Source organism: Electrona antarctica, assembly GCF_951216825.1.
Source record: "Electrona antarctica genome assembly, chromosome: 17".
Classification (NCBI taxonomy): Eukaryota; Metazoa; Chordata; class Actinopteri; order Myctophiformes; family Myctophidae; genus Electrona; species Electrona antarctica.
In genome coordinates this window covers 22,872,539-22,889,500 of record NC_136798.1, presented here as the reverse complement: position 1 = coordinate 22,889,500, position 16,962 = coordinate 22,872,539, and the positions used below count along the sequence as shown (strand labels likewise).

Below are 16,962 nucleotides of genomic sequence, written 5' to 3'. Positions count from 1 at the left end.
GTGTGAGTGAAAGAGAGAGAGAGAGGGAGAGAGAGAGAGATCTCTGTCAGCAAAGGGGGAAGAAAAAAAACATATATACATATAGCATATAGCCCCTATCCATCATCAGTTAGGCATTAAACAACTAACTGACCAAATAAACAATAGGCTACGTTATCCACGTGTCTCACGTAGCTGCTCCTTCTGACACACAGCGACAAACTTGAACTACAATTTCCGTGGTGCAGCGGGTAGTACAACTCCTTCTCAATGACGCCTACAGCATAGGCTCCTGGGTCTTGTAGTTTCCAAATTAAAAATAATATATGTTAAGTAAATAAAATACACCATTTCAGGAGTCGGCCATCTCTCCATTTTTATCCGCACTTCACCTGTGGCTAAATAAAAGACGAACGCAACTATGTTACACTAATGCAGAGTTACGTCCCAATTAAGTGAGTTGTTGAGAACTACAGCGCAGCGAAATTAAACTACAAGTCCCGTGACTCCGTCGACGCGTCGGGCGGGACGCACAGGCGTGTCGCCGGAACAGTGTGTGTCCGTGTGGAGTGAAGTCACGTGTAATCCATCCAGCTCGCAGCTCACTGACTCAGTGCTGTCTAAACAGAACGCTCTGCCTCCTCTAGTCTGGCTGCTGGTCTGGGGCGCCTGGTCGGTGTTAACGTTGATCCATGTTGTTTTTCACTCGCCCGTTCTTTTAAAATAGACCCTTTCGCCGAATAATGAGTGATAATGAAGATATCGATGTCGATAGTGACGTGAGTATATAGTTAATAGTTTATTTTTCTCCCCCTCCCTCTGAATATCATTTTTTTGCTAACCTAGCTGGCTAGCTGGCGTTAGCCAGCCTTTAAGCAGACTAGCTTTGCTGTTGTTTTCTGTGTGAGAGAAGTATTTCTGCGAGGTTCTCTGGGAACCTCGGTTCGTAATTTTGGGAGGTAATGCTTCTTTTGTTTTTGCCTCATTCCTTTTGCTAAATTGCTAAACTGTTTTAGAACCTAGTTAGTTACTGTAGGCAATTGGTCAAGTGTGGAGAAAAAAATGTGGCTACAATTGCACTTTTTTGTTCTGTTTTCTTTGCAGGAAGACTCACCGAGATATCACAATGTGGTGCGTAATGCTGGGGGAATTTAATGCCCCAACGCCGACATTCTTTTTACTGTACATCTGATCATGTTGCATTTATCATTCTGTTAATTCAGTTGCTGAATTGAATCTGCTGTATTTTGGTTGGTAGAAATGTGACTTTACACTTCAGAATGGGAGACCGGAGACGTGCAAAACTACTGCTGCGTCTGATTAAGAGTAACTCAATTCTTTAATGAAATCAATATCAATACTATATTAACTGCATGCCAAGTTAATGTGTGTGTTTGCTTTCAATTAGAGGGGGACTATGCAATTCTGCCGCGATTTGAACACGGTGCAAAGCTATAACCTTAGTGCAATGCAGGGTATCCCCCACGATCCATCCGTATGTTTACGCGGCCATAGGGAGTTGGTGACACGACATCTATATTTAGACCAAAGCTTTATAATACTGAATAGCTGCATTGGTTTAGGAATGCACAATAAAGCATGCTGTGTGAGTAGCTGTTCCGATCAGCGTTCCCTTCGTTTCACGGGGATTCCGTTCATGATCAGATGCGCCAAGCACATTACACATCTAGGTCATCTCGGTACAGAGTCACCATTTGCATTCATGTTCCATCGATGATTTCTACTGAAAATGAACGTGTGTAGAGCTGCAGCCGAGCCTGCTACTCGTATACAAAGTGTCGTGTCAGGAAGGGTGCTGCAGGATGTTTTCCTGTGTTGCAGCCAGTGATTAGAGCCATCTTCTCTCGACAGGCCATTGAGTCCTGGCAGGCTAAATGAATGACGTAGCCGCATCGCATACCGGCGAGAAAAACACCCTGCACGACATTTTTTTTGCACAGCAGAACATAAAGACATAACCCCGCTCAAATAGATACATCATATACAAACTGTGAATGCAAAGGGGCATATAGGGTAGGCCATCACCTGTGTGTTGCTTTCAACTGATACTATTTTGTTGTTATCAAACCTGTTATTTTATTGCCCTCCAAAAAGCATGAGGTCATTCTGTCAGCAATGTTGGCTTCTTGGGTGTGAATGAACACATTTAGAGCACATTAATTAACATTAATAAAAATATAATAATACAAGAACTGTACCTGCTTTCAGTCTAACAAATACGTCACCAATGCTTTATAATTTAATTTGCGAACACATGACTAAATTGACTATATGCAACGTGAGACCCACCACTACAGTATACTTGAAAGTCAGGCAATTGCATCTAGCTTGGCCCACCTAGTCCCTTAGGAATGTTGCTGTGGAATAAACACTTGGCTTACACACAATTGAGATGAGCGGAACCATTAGTACAAACAGTGGACAGAGAATTGCAAACATGGGTGGATGGGCATCTAAAATGACAATTGGTGTGTGTATGTATATATGTATATATACAGTATATAGAGATAAATTAAAACGATGTCAGTGCACCATGGCATAGATTGTACAAGTCTCGAACACTGGTCCAACAAAATATATTCCCTCATTTGGTGTTTTGATGATGTAGGTGGAGACGAGAGCGCTGTCTAACATGTCGGTTCAAAATCTGTAGGTGTTCAAGTGAGTTGAGATCTGGTGACTGTGAAGGCCATAGCATATGATTCACATTTTCGTACGACCATTCAGTGACCCCCACAGCATGTACCGTTCTCTACGTGTGTACAGTTTACAGTGTACAGTAAAGTTTATTCACTGCAACACAACCATACTTTTAATGTAGTTGTTTTTTTTTGTTTTTACTAAAACAGTCTGATGCATCCTGCATTGACGTCTTTGTCACCTGAGGAAGAGTTTCTCTTCTGTTTTTCGTTACATATCGCACAAGCATGATCATCCAAGGTGTGCCTTTGGCCACAATTTCTGACCCCATTTACTCTTATCTTTCCCATAGATGAAATTGCAGACACCACATTGCTATTGAGATACTACTAGTTGAGTAGTCTTTGTGAGTCTCCTGCCAGCTGTGCCTCAATCACAAACTACTGTAGCTTGTCCGATATCTTTCCCTTACCATCATGAGGGATGGTGTTAATTGCATAATGCGGTACACCTGTATGGAAACATCTACATTTCTACACTCAATTATGCAGACTTTTACTTAATTTGACACATGACCTGTCATTACTTAACTGTACACAGATGGATAACTGAAGTACAGTAAAATATACATTTAATTTATCTGTTTATACATTTTAGTCAGAAAATTAACTTATTTGTCTATAATCATATTAGTCAGATAAGTTATCTATATGCACAAAGGAAAAAATATAAATGTATCTGTCTACACAAGACACTTAATGTATCTTTTGTCAAAGATAATTCATTTATGCAAGTCTAAGATATGCATTAATCTGAGAGATACATAAATTAAGGGGTCTCAACTCCATTACATTTTTATGCTAATTTGTTGTTTTCTACTGTTCAATGGGCTATATCTGAAATTGAAGTGTTTCTGCTGTATGATTTATCATGCTTTAGTGCTTGAAGAAATCCCTGCAAGGGAAAAACAAAAGTGAACATCTTTAATATTTCACTTACTAAACTCAATGGCAAAAGCTTTCAAGATTGCAAGGATACCACTGGTCTCAACAGTAGCTATGAGCTCTTCCATTCAGCACCTGGAGTAGTAGTTATATAATGTCTTTCAGCCAGGTATGAATAGAAAGGGAAGGCAGGTTGGCTGCCATGCCCTCTGAGACAGCCAGCAACAGGGATCAGTTATATGATGGCAGGCATGATAATGGTTGCACTTAGGAAATTTGACACCTGTTTTCGAGGTGGTTAATGACCCAGACACCATATCCCACTCACAACCTAGGTAGCATGAAGAGACACCTGTCGTAAAGTTAACCTGACAGAGTAGCAATATACAAAATTGAATTTGGTGTGTTTGCCCAGGCTGTCGAATACGGCACCTCGAGCTAATGCCTGTGTACTAATTTTGACGTTTAAGTATAACATCATATGTTGCAAACAAGAAAGGCACATTATTCAATTGCTAACAATTGTATTTGATAAATGTTCTGATGGTAAATTGATTATAATTAATTGTCTCCACCAGGCCGACGGCATGGGGAAAGAGTATGTTTTGCACTCTGTCCGTGTCTCCGTCTGTCTGTGGACAGCTAATCTCTGGCACCGTTGGCTTGATCGCAGCCACACTCTGCACATACACTCTCTGGATGCCAGATCTGAACCTCTGCTCAACCGTTTTCACATTGGCCTGTTATAGCGCCACCAGGAGGCCGCTTTTTTGACAGTACACCTACAGATTTTGTCCAAACATCACTCAAATTGGTACACAGTCTCTCTATAGCCATTCAGTGAAACGGGTCTTTTCAGACTCCATCCTGTTAGGCTAAGATTTGCTTCCAAAGTTCATCATGAACACATTGTGTGATTTCCGTGACATTTTGCATGCACATTCCCACTAGACCGAGGAAGAAATGACACTTGAAAAACTTCTACTCAGCCTCGTGGTGGCGCTATAACTGGCCGATTAGTGTTTTTACCTATAACTGCACCGATCTGTGTAAAACCTTGTATGCATACTCCCTAGAGGCCAAGGAAAAACCTTTGCCTGGAATTTTCACATCTGCTCTTTATAGCGCCACCAGGAGGCCGACATATGTAAAACACATTTTCTTATATTACTCCTTCAGATTTTATCCAAATTTCACACTAAATGGTACACATTATCTCCATAGTCATGTGATCAAGACGGGTTTGTTTGATTTCTCATATTCCATCCTGATTGGCTAAGATTGGCTTCCAAAGTTTTCAGGAGTAGCCCGTTTTGTACCCTGTACAAAATGCCGCAACTCATCAACGCAGTGTCCGATTGCGGTGAAACTGTATGCATATTCCCACTAGGCTGACGAAGAAATGTCACTTGACAGTTTTCAAATCAGCCTCATGGTGGCACTAGAACAGGACAAGTCGCGTCTTCACATAACTGCACCGATCTGCGTAAAACGTATGCACACTCCCTATAGGCACAGCCCAAGGAAAAAAATCTGGCCTGCATTTTTCAATTCTGCCTTTTCGAGCGCCACCAGGGCCGCCCCTTTATGTGCAACACTTTTTTAGATTAGTCTTTCAGATTTGATCCAAATGTCAATCCTGGTGGAGACCTGTGCCCCGAGGGGCACTTCTTCTAGTTGTATATTGTCTACACTAAAGTAGAAACATGACAGGGCAGTTCTGGTTTATGGTGGATTGTTTGTTTTACATATTTCCACCTGATACTAGTTGGATGTCACGTGAGAAACCATCTACCCTGCCTCATCAAAATGGCTGCCAGACTCATAATTGTGCATGCCATCGATACCAGTCATCTGTTTGTTTACAGTAGGGTTAATGGAGGGAGAGCTGTCACGCCTCATGGTTGAATTTGTGTATATTATGAAGTAGTGGCACATGGCTCTCCTAGTGGAAACGCCTACCCTAAAGGGTTTTACTGTTGTGCAATAGGCAGCAGCAGCTGTCTCCATGCTTGCATTCCACACTCTAGTGCCTTGTCATGAAATGGGCATGGTGGCTGGGTATTGCAGATCAGCAATTCTTTTTTTTTGTCTGCAGTCCACAGTGGGTAGTAAATGGCAAAATTAGCCAGCCGGTGGCAGCCACTTTATTGAATAAGGATTGTTTTTCAAGTCCTCAGTTCTCAACTCTGATTCTAGGCGCCCAGAGTATACTGTAGCTGTTTTCAGTACTGCCCTCTAATGAAGGAGTAAAGCTTAATTTATAGTACTTAGTTGTGCGATTGTTTGCATGAAAGTCATTTATTTTTGGTTAGACATCATACAAGGAAGTATAAATAGACGTAATGGAGTCTTTGGGTAACCAGGTGAATCACTCACTTTAATCATAATAGATGCTGAAGTCCTGCATCCATCCTCCAGGACTGCATAGGGCTGCATATATTTAGATATAAAGCCCCCAGTGGTTTAATTTTATGTGAATTGTGAATCTGCATAGACGCTGTTTAAAATATTCTTAACTGACTGTCCTTAGCCTGAGCTAACGTGTTAGGTTTCTGGTCTAGAGGGGCTGGTCGTGGCAGAGATTTGTGCACGCCCTGACACAAATGAAAGCCTGGGTACCGAGGCTAGACTCCTTGACATCGGACACGGTGATGATGTTGTCAAATGCCCATACCTAACCATGCCAAAAATCAAAAACTTGTCACCAAGTGCACGATTTTAACAAATTCTGTCCTAGACCTAGAATGCCTGTGATCATTTAATTAACTTCGTAAATTTTCATGTATCATAGGCATAGATCGCTTGCTACTGTCCCTGGTTGAATTCAATTGTGTGCGGCCTGAATGTGATAAATGCTCCGTTTGTACTCGCCCATTAAATAATTCCAAAGACTGACTGAACACAAAAGTTTGGGTCACACAATTGGCAGGTGGTGTGATTAATTACCCAGCACCTATCGCAAGGCACCTGCCAATTGTGTGACCCAAACTTTTGTGTTTCCCTTGTCAATTGGTGATGACGTCTGCGGTAAACAGGACGTATTCGTAAAATCAGTTCATCGATCATTCCGGTCCCCCCTCGCCCGGAGAGAAAGAAGTCTGTGTGCATCTCTTGAAAAAGTGGAGATAATTGACTAAATACACGTTTTGTACCAGAACTTTCACATGGATATAAAACTAGAGGACCATATTTCACTCCACGTCTTTGGAATTATTTAATGGGTGAGTACAAACGGAGCATTTATCACATTCAGGCCGCCAAGTTTACGTCCAACATTAAAGTAACCGCGACCGTTCTATGGCTCTGTATGTGAAATACTGTATATACTGTATGTAACAACAGAGCCATTCTAGGGCTAATTCTGTCCCAGCTACTGTGCAAAAATGTAAGCATGTTTACTTTTCCTGGCATTAGTTGTGCTCGTAGAGTTGCGAGAATATATACGTCCAAGCCCACCATTTGCCATTAAACGCGTTCTGATGAGCTGTCAGCTTTTTATCAGGTGAAACCTGACTTATGAACGCTCATGAAATGTAAGCGATCAATTTGCGACCTAGTCATACTGATCTGATTGGCTCCTCTGGCAAATGGGACACCATACCTCCTGGGTTGAGTGGGTTCGAATCCTCCCAACCTTTTTTGCGGATAAAGTGAAGTTTGCTTTGGTCCGACATGTGTTGCAACGTGCTTGCGGTTATGTCTAGGTTTGGGGTAGGGTTAGTAATAGTAATGCTTGACATACAGTACATGTTCACCCACATGCGTTGCAACGTGCTTGCGGTTATATTTAGGTTTGGGGTAGGGTTAGTAATGGTAATGCTTGACATGCAGTACATGTTCACCCACATGCGTTGCTACGTGCTTGCGGTTATGTTTAGGTTTGGGGTAGGGTTAGTAATAGTAATGTCTGACAGACAGTACATGTTCACCCGTAGCTTTGTGTGGTGCCACTCAAAGTGACTACTGGTTTGGGCTTGCTGGATGCATGTTCCTATCCCTAGTATGTCTGTCAGAATACGTTGAGGGGTGATTTCACCTGCGTGCCAGCCACGCAGGCTGCAGACAGAGCAATGCAGCAGAGAAGCATGCTCATTGCTCACACTCACGGGTAACGGGGAAGGAACTAACCCGGTCCCCAACACTTCGCAGGGGGGAGAACACAACAGACGGTGCACGCAAACAACGCCCGCGAGGCGCGACACACAAACGTACACGCAATAATCATACTAATATGGGGGAGGGGGAGAGACAGTGCTTCTTTCACCTGACAAATATCACTGTGGGGGAGGGGGAGAGACAGTGCTTCTTTCACCTGACAAATATCACTGTGATCATTTCTTGTTTCAAGTCGTTACATATATCCAGACTTCCGGGATTGATCATAAACTAGGAAGTTGGACGATGCGTGGTCAGGTCTTGTGTATCAAACGGAGCTAAGCCAGTGTAGTGGAGGGCTTCACATCGTCGGCTCTGTGCCGTGGAATAAACCTTGTTTTGACCAAAAATGCCATCTGGGACAGGGAATAGGAGATACAGGCGATTGAACAGAATGGGTGTTTATGGTGACGACGATCTAAGATGGCGCGACCCAGTGTTATGACAACAGCTAGCAACCCGATGCTAACGTGAGTAGCATTATGACTTGATCAATCGAAAGCGCTATAAAAGTGCAATTGCCAATGATCTGCGGCAATGGCGTTGAGGGAAGCATTAAAAAATAAGGCTTTAATTGACAGATCTATGGCAATTAGGGTTGGGTAACTATACGAATCTATCGTCAATCGTGATTTTACGAGTCCAATCGCCGATTATTTTTATTAGGCGATTTTTCGCGGCTATTTTTTCTTTTGCAAAATAATATTAACCTACAGCAAAGTGTGAGCAAAATGTGAATCAATTTGGGCCAGCAAAGTCGTAACAGAGGCCGGGTGGAAAGTGGAAACGCCCTCCTTATAATAGTATGCTCCCAGAGAACGGGGGAACAGCGCACCGCTCACACACTCACTCTGGGCTGGCTGCATAGAGTAGGCTGGCTGCCTGCCTGGGACCGAGGCTAATGTACTAGTGTTGCTCCGGAGTCCCGACCCATGCAGTTTAATAATATACAGTCACACCAGAATGCACACTGCTGTCTCGTGTCTCATCACAACCCAATGTGCGACCCGTGAAGTCGGGGGAAAAAAAACAAAAAAAAGACTGGAGTGACAAATCATTAGCAACAAGCTAATAGCTAACAGGCTGGTGGTGGTGTTAGCTTGCTTGTTGCTGCTGATTCAACGCACTGATTGAACTTCACTTCATCTCCGCCTGTATTGTGTTATTGACAACGTGAACGAACACCAACGCTGCAAAAACAGACAGATCTACATGCTCTCAACGTGTTGCAAACAGTGCTGCAGAGACAGGCGTGTCTGCGGGTTCTCAACGCGTTGTATCAGCGGCACGTTGAGAGCTTGTGGATCCGTCTTTTTTTCGACTCGCGACCCACTGTAAACTGTAATCACATTGCACGAATATATCATCTATCGGCGATTTTGGGCCAGACGATGGTCGATAGGAACATTTTGCTATATTGCCCAACCTTAATGGCAATGGCGCGGAAACGGTTAACGTGCGGATATTCACTATTATACTGATACTGGAATTATTGAATAATTGTCACAATCCATAACATTATCTTGAGTGTTTTTATGGCGATAAAAGATGGAATCTTATATCCTCCCATACCCATCCCTAATTTTGCCATCCTGCACAATGTAATAACAACTCATAACCGAACTTCGTTATGGGGAGTGCAGAATGAGGAAAGGTCGTTTTAAATTGGCAGTTAAATATGAATGCAATCAAAACACAATTTTAGCATGTCCCGTGACTTTTAAAAAGTTACTTTGACACCCTAATTTGAAAATGATTTATGATGGCACAGAGATACTATTAGCAGCTCAGCAGCTCTATTCTTTGGGGAGAGTCCTGCTGGAATAGGAATGCATTTTAACTTCCTGCCTTATGAAAAAGGAACAAACATAGAGAAGGCTGGATTGGTTGGTGCAAAACTGTATCTTACTGGGTGCTAGTAAAGAACTGAGATAGGGTATTATTGTGACATGTAGTGTTTTTTTGTGGGGCTTTTTAGATTACGCCATATGGCAGCCAAGTCTATGGGACTTTGAGGATATTACAATGTTTGTTTAGAGCACTTATGACGTAAATCGTTTGCCAGCCAAGTAGAATGTTTTTAAGTTTAAAAGTCTATGGACTTTAATGTTTTTTTACGGCACTAAATGACGAGTAATACGTCATGTGGCCGATATAAATACAGTGGGCACCCATTACTTCACACAAGTGTGATTTTTCCTAAAAGCTTGGACTGCAGTAATAAGTGAAAATTGTTAAAGCAAAAATAGCCGATCTGCAAGCCATAGTTCCTTGTACATTGGCGATGTTCTAGTATATATATATCAAATGTTGAACTTTGCACTAAAAACTGTACTTATTTGCATGTAATTGTCAAAAATAGCACTATAGGTTATCACAGGAATGTATGAAACTGCTGAAAAATGCTAAAAATACTAAAAAGGGGTGTTTAAAGAACATTGCACAAGTGTTTATTCCATGTGCAACAGTCTTTGCAGATAGCCAACAGGCTTGCTGGTTTATTCAGTTGATGTAATCCTCAACCAGATTCTGGCAGCCTCCAATTCCTCATCTCAATAGCTTTAGTGTCTTCACTTTGACTTGATCATGACTTTGTGCAGCCACTCCTATATGGCACACGTAATGAAGGGCAGTGGTGGTGGGTAGAGACAGTGATTCCAGAAAGTAGGCCAACATTGACAATAGTAAATTTAAATTATATTAAACGAAACATGACTAGTACATGGATGTCTCTCTTGCTTACATTGTCTTACATTATTTTACTAAATATTTCAGTATAAAATATGTGGAAAAATATACATGCTTCTGTGGCCTACTGGCAGTGTGCACAAGATATTTGGCACTGACAACGATTGGTCCAGCGTTTTGCAAGATTAGATCCGGACACACATGCATGCAGGCCCAACAATCCTAAAGACGGCTAATTCTTTATTAAAAAATCACACCCGTGTGAAGTGAGGGGCGCTAATATATTAAAGTCTAACTCATGTTGATTAGGTGATGTAATGGTGAAGCAAACATTAAATGCCATTAACAATAAAGAGACAATATGACGTAAATGACACATTATGATGTACATTTTCCCTTCATTGTCAATGGCGTTTACAAAACAAACATTGAACTAAAGACAAACATTAAACCTGTGTTTAGGAGGGGCTCAAAAATCATTAAAAAACGTTGACAAAAAAGACTACTAGACTACTTAAAATAATTTGGGTATAGGTTGCTTGGACTTTTCAACATTGCTGTCACATTTCTGATTTCTTAACCTTTGAACATGCTTCCTACAAGTTCCTAGTTAGCCCATCTATATTGATATAATTGCTTCACATTGGTAATCATGGATTATTATGGAAGTTAAATGCTGACTGTAAACTGAAATGTAGACTGCAGGTATGGGTGTTTAATCTGTCTTGACCCTCGAGGGTCTCTGTTTTGAGCCAGTGCAGGGGACTGGGGGGGCAGTAGGGGTGCGAGTCCACAATGTGTGCTCCAGTCCTAACCCCTCCCCACACTGGTCTGCTGCCAGGCTGAAGGACCCCCTTGTGACTTTCTCATTGCAGGCAGACAAACGGGCACACCACAATGCGCTGGAGCGCAAGCGTAGGGACCACATCAAAGACAGCTTTCACAGCCTACGGGATTCCGTGCCTGCCTTACAAGGGGAAAAGGTTGGTAAAGCCTGCACTGGGCAGCTGTAGCCCTGCAGGAGGTCAACCCAACCCGTTTTGGAGCAAACTTTGAGCGGTTTGGGATTTGTATAAGATTATTTGTCAATTGTGTTTTGCTTATTATTGTTGACTGCTTAATTTTTGCTAGATGATTTAACCTGCACATTTAGTTACAAAATGGAATGCATTATCTAAGTCAGTGGTTTTCAACCTTTTTCATATCAAGGTCCATTATTTATTTGACATTTGAGCCATGGACCTCCATTTGATGAGATTTAGCCTCTCAGACCATAATCTTAGAATATCTTATCGTTTGATACGATTTTGTTCACACATGCTGTATTGATGTGGTACCAATACGAGAAATAACAGGCAAACATCTACATTCTCTAATTGTACAGATGTTTAACAATAATTCCACTCTTGAGAGCGTAAAATGAAACCAAATGAACTCTTACGGGTCCATTTGGTTTTATTTTACTCTCAAGAGTTAAAGATCTATAAGGCTCAACTCCATCATTTAGCTGGGGACCACCTGGAACCCCTGAAGGATAACTGGTTGAAAACCACTGACTAACACATTTAGGTGTTAACTGCTGTTGTTTCTGAACCTGTATGCTAAAGCTTGAGTTACCATTACTTGAGCTCTGGTGTCGCGTACCGAAAATGGCGGGACTACAAGCTCAGAGCGCGACACGTTGTGAGCTTGTAGATTAGCTGTTTTTCAGTGCGCAACACCAGCACGCAAAACAGTATAACGCAGGCTTGAGAGTTGAGACCCACCCAGCTGCTTGTTGCTGGGTACACTTGTGCTCGTCCATGGAGAATAGGAGATGGAAACCAGAGACTAGGATGAGGGCAGATGGTAGTAGAGTACAGAATGGCAGCCAGAGACACAGTGATGTGGTCTAAATACTTGGCCCAGCATCAGGAAGTTATTATGAGGACATTTTGTTGGTCTTTTCCTGTTTTGACATCCCCGACATTGAGAGCATTTAGATCTTTCCCGCCACCGCACCCCGCCCAAGGGCTACGCCTCCCTTCAGTATAGTAGACGGATGTGCTGAGATATATAGGGTGTTTCTCAATAGTGTTGTTGCATTAACAATATATATATTATATGGAGTTCATCTGCCTTCCCCTTTCCAAGTTAATTTCTAGTGTATTCTCCAATTGTCTGAGAAGAAGGGCCAGAAATTCCTAATTCCTAACATTTAATGTAGCAGACATCTACATATTCCATCAAAAAGCAGTAGAGAATGTATTATATTTGATAGAGATTCAAAAATGTTATACTGTCTATAAATATATTAATGAACATTGCAAGTGGCAAAATCAATAAAAATGCTTATATTCTAATAAAGGTTGATGGGAGTGTTTCCACCTTTTTATTTCCACCACAGAATTATGGGAGCACCGAAGTCCTGACGTCACCGTCAGCAGAGGGCGTCAGTCCACAGGTTCATGTACTTTTTATTTGCATTGTAATTTGCATTGTAATCTTTTATTGATATTTAATGTTTCGTGGTTAGTACGAGTCGAGTCACCACCAGCTGAGCTTACGTCAACGAGGAATCTCAGGAATGCAATGTGTTTACAGCTAGGCGTGATGTATATTAGCAGCGTACATTGCCTACATATGTAGTTTCAAGGCTTTTGCTGCCACATTAATTCCATTTTCTCCAGAAACTGGCTGTATCAAATATGAATGGACATCATTAACGACGCACAGCCACTCCCCTGACAGAAAGGCCGGGGTGGTCGGTTTATTTTTCAAACACAGTTCTTATATGAAGCGACCTAAAATCGCCCTATGGAGATTTCAATGCAAATAAAAAAATCCATGAACCTGTGTGTTGGTGCCCTCTACTGAAAGTGACGTCAGACTTCGTTGCTCTATTATGGGTTTCCCACAATTTGAACTTCATGGGACGTTGGGGTGTGGCAGGGGTAAAGTACCAGCCCACTGGTTCGAATCCACGGCAGTGCAACCGGCTTGGCCGACTATATCTATACAAACACAATTGGGCCGTTCCTACGGGGAGGGAAGCTGGGAGGGTGAAATTTGTCACTACTCACTGCACATGTTCCTATGGGCTGTGTTGGTGCCTGTCAGCGTGGAATGTTGACCGGGAGGAGCAGGACGAAGGGTCTACGTGTCCTCTCTCTGGGTTCCTCACTGGCTCCTCGCTGTCCAAGCTGTAGGAGGAATTCATTGCCATAATGACAATACAAATTGGGGAGAAAATGGTTTTAAAAAATAATGGGCTGCAGTGCTGCTCAATTAAAAAGAAAAAAAATAATTCCTACCTCAGCATTCTGGGAATAAGTGAGTCTTGGTGATAAAAGATAGGTCACATATATAGACAATATCATGGTACAGATGTGTTTGATTGGCATTGATTAGAGCTCTTGCAAGTGTTCTAGCTGTCAATCAAACCCAAGGCCTTGACCTTGTAGTTCTAGCCAGCATTTCCTAGTTGATTGTTTAGGCATGAGTAAGTAAGCCAGCCTATAGGATTTGTTCACCAAAGTGGCTTAAGCAGTATTTGGTTAATGTGATACGTAAACACAGGCATTCATAACAGTTGCCAGAGTCAGACCGAATGTCTCATATTATGCCCAATTCATACTTTGTCGTTTAACAGCGTTGAGTGCTGAAAATGGGCAATCTACAAGTTAACAACGGGTTGCAAATGTGGCACACAGTGATCTTATAGATCTATTTTCAGTCCATGAAGCTGTTGCACAACGGAGCATAAATTAGGCTCTAGACTGTCTGAAGTCTGAACATCCTGAACTATTCAGAGGAGTTGTGTACAACTTTCCTAAACAGCTGGATTATTGTCCTAGATTTTCTGCACTCTGCTGCAGTACAGTTGTCCCACCAGGCGGACTGCAGCCTTGCAGCCTGTGGTTCTGTCTTATGTTGTGGCATGGCAGAAACAAGGGCTTTGTGTTATAAATGTGATAAGGACACTGCAACCTTGCGTCATGCTTTAGGTTTTCATTTGTCGCTGACAGCAATCTATCAAACAGGCGTCCCGAGCTCAAATCCTAGACAAAGCCACAGAGTACATCCAGTACATGAGGCGGAAAAACCACACGCACCAGCAGGACATCGATGACCTGAAGAGGCAGAATGCCCTGCTGGAACAGCAAGGTAAGACCATAAGTAAGTTGTGCTTCTGTGAATATCATGCACATACACCCTAATGTTCCACACTTGTCAGTCTGCTTGATGGAAGCATCTGTATGACCTACCTCTTCCCCCACCTTGGGTGGTTGTTTTTCCTCTCCTTTGATGGTCTCACCAGTCACCACTGCATCCTTCCTCTTGTTTTGTCCTGTGCAGTGCGTGCTCTGGAGAAGGTGAAGGGCTCCACCCAGCTCCAGGCCAGCTACTCGTCGTCCGACAGCAGCCTCTACACCAACCCCAAGGGCAGCGCCGTGTCGGCCTTCGACGGAGGCTCTGACTCCAGCTCCGAGTCTGAGTCAGAGGAGAGGCCCAACAGGAAGAAGCTGCGTGGGGAGACCAGCTAGAGAGCACAGCTGACCCCCGACCCCGTCCTTTTCTCTCTCTCCTTCCATCTCTCGTCTGGGGTGGACTCGCTCTGGAGACTGCTGATCCTTCAATGAGAACCGTCTGTCCGACCCCCACCCCCCCAGCCCTCCACACAATCTCAAAGAGAGGAGGGGGGAGCCAGCAGGGTGGTAGACGACTGCAGAAATCCACATACAGTACAGTAGAGCTTTGGTTTTTCTCTTGATTATCGCCCCTTCCTCTTATCTCTCTTGTTTTCCCTTGGTCTCTCGTTGACCCTCCAGCATTGGTACCCCTCCCCTCACAACATCAACAATCCAAAACCCAAAATGAGGCAGCTTGGCTACTTAAGGACTTGATGCTTTTTGTACCCTTGATACACTCCCCTCTTTCCCAATGAGGGAGAGAGGGCGAGCCAGGCAGGCGTACTCCTCCAAGCACTGCTATATATATATATATATATATATATATATATATATATATATATATAATTTTTTTTTGTTTATTTTGTTGATTATTCTTGATAAGAAACCAGTTTAGAATTTACACACACACCTAGATGACATGTCCTGGAGAAGTTTACCTTTTTAAAAATGATTTAAAAAAAGAAGAACATTTGTAGCCTACTTTTCCACTAAAGAATGTGAAGATGCTTTGAAGCAAATGTTGATGTTAAAAGTGACAACCCACCTCAGGCCCACTGGATTGCAGATGTTTTCCATTTTGACACGTTTGTTAACAGATGACAAAAAGGACATATAGCTCCTTTGTTAAAATTGATGTTTTGGAAAAAGAGGAGAAACTCCTCAACTTGTATTGTATTTTGTCCTTTAGCTTGAACTAGTGAATGACTTTAGATGGCTGAATACGTTAGGCAATATCGGTTTTATATACTCTACGGCATTAATTGGATGTTTTCAAGTTCTCTAAAAGTATGTTATGCATTTTGTAGTATTCTCACAAATAATGGGGAAAATACCAATTTGTCACGTGTTGTTTTCCTTAAGGGTATAAAATAGGTATTTGAATGTCAAAAAGTAGTTCCCATTTTTCAGTACGAGAAGAAAAGTCTGTTAATGTGTTGTGCTTTACAAAGTCAAATCTCTAATGTTGCTGAATCTCCCCCTCCCACCTGAGGAAAAAAGGAAGCATTTTTGCTTATCTAGGAAATGTGTGTGTATGTATATCGTTTCAATTTTATTTCCATTTAGGAGGATATAATTAGTGTTATAGTCTGTTTGTCCGATTCCATTCCATGGAAATTACAGGTATGTTGTACATACTGCCAACAATTGTCTTGCAAGTTAAGGCCTACCTTACTATGAGACTATAAAATAAACTATTTTATCCTTTAAGATGATTTCTGTAATTATTAAGGTATTTTTAGCTAAGCATTAAAATGTTCCAAAACTAAGGTTAATTTGGATTAGTGGGAATGCTTTCTAGTCTCCAATTGCCACTTGAAAGGTAGGTACCCCTCATGGAAATTGTGACATAATAGAAAACACCCCTCAAAACCAGTAGCTTGCCACCGTTTTGCCCCATTGCTTTCGTAGCCTTACTCTTGAGCACAGTAGGACTTTACGAGGCTATCTGAAATGTGATCACCTGCGTGCTACGGTGTTGTGTAACTACGGTGCACAAATGGCGTCAGGTTTTTCTGGTTTATGTCGAAGCCGACAGGTTTGGTGTGGAGAACTAAGGTAGACCCATGTACTTTGCTGCATGATAGTGTAATGATCTCCCCTTAATGCAATGTATGTAAAGAAAAACGCCAGTTTGATTCAGGTCACCTCTCCACTCTTAGCATTTCTATGCTGGATAGAAACAAATGCCATAATCATATAATTTCCTTCTATGTTTGTCCTTTCATCCCTGGAACGTGGCATTACCATGGCAGTTATTTTACTTTGTCTCAAAACATCCCAGTCAATTCAAATTCTGTCCAGAGCAAAATCATGGTCTGCATCTCCACATGCAGTCTAGTGGCCTCCTGGTCATTCAT

General features: G+C 42.2%; 1 protein-coding gene across 10 annotated transcripts; it reads left to right on the top strand.

The window, feature by feature from the left end:
- Positions 1-521: 521 nt before the first annotated feature.
- max (myc associated factor X) lies at positions 522-16,312 on the top strand. 10 transcript variants are annotated; one of them, XM_079526903.1, is made up of 6 exons: positions 522-758; positions 1,084-1,110; positions 11,272-11,413; positions 12,817-12,873; positions 14,438-14,588; positions 14,769-16,312. In XM_079526903.1, exons 1-6 carry the CDS (start codon positions 733-735, stop codon positions 14,954-14,956), a joined length of 591 nt encoding a protein of 196 aa, XP_079383029.1. In that variant the 5' UTR covers positions 522-732; the 3' UTR covers positions 14,957-16,312. The 10 variants fall into 10 exon arrangements, with proteins under 10 accessions (XP_079383029.1, XP_079383031.1, XP_079383033.1 ...); XM_079526905.1 differs by having other exon boundaries at positions 524-758; positions 14,438-14,576; XM_079526906.1 differs by having other exon boundaries at positions 526-758; positions 11,306-11,413.
- Positions 16,313-16,962: the final 650 nt, after the last annotated feature.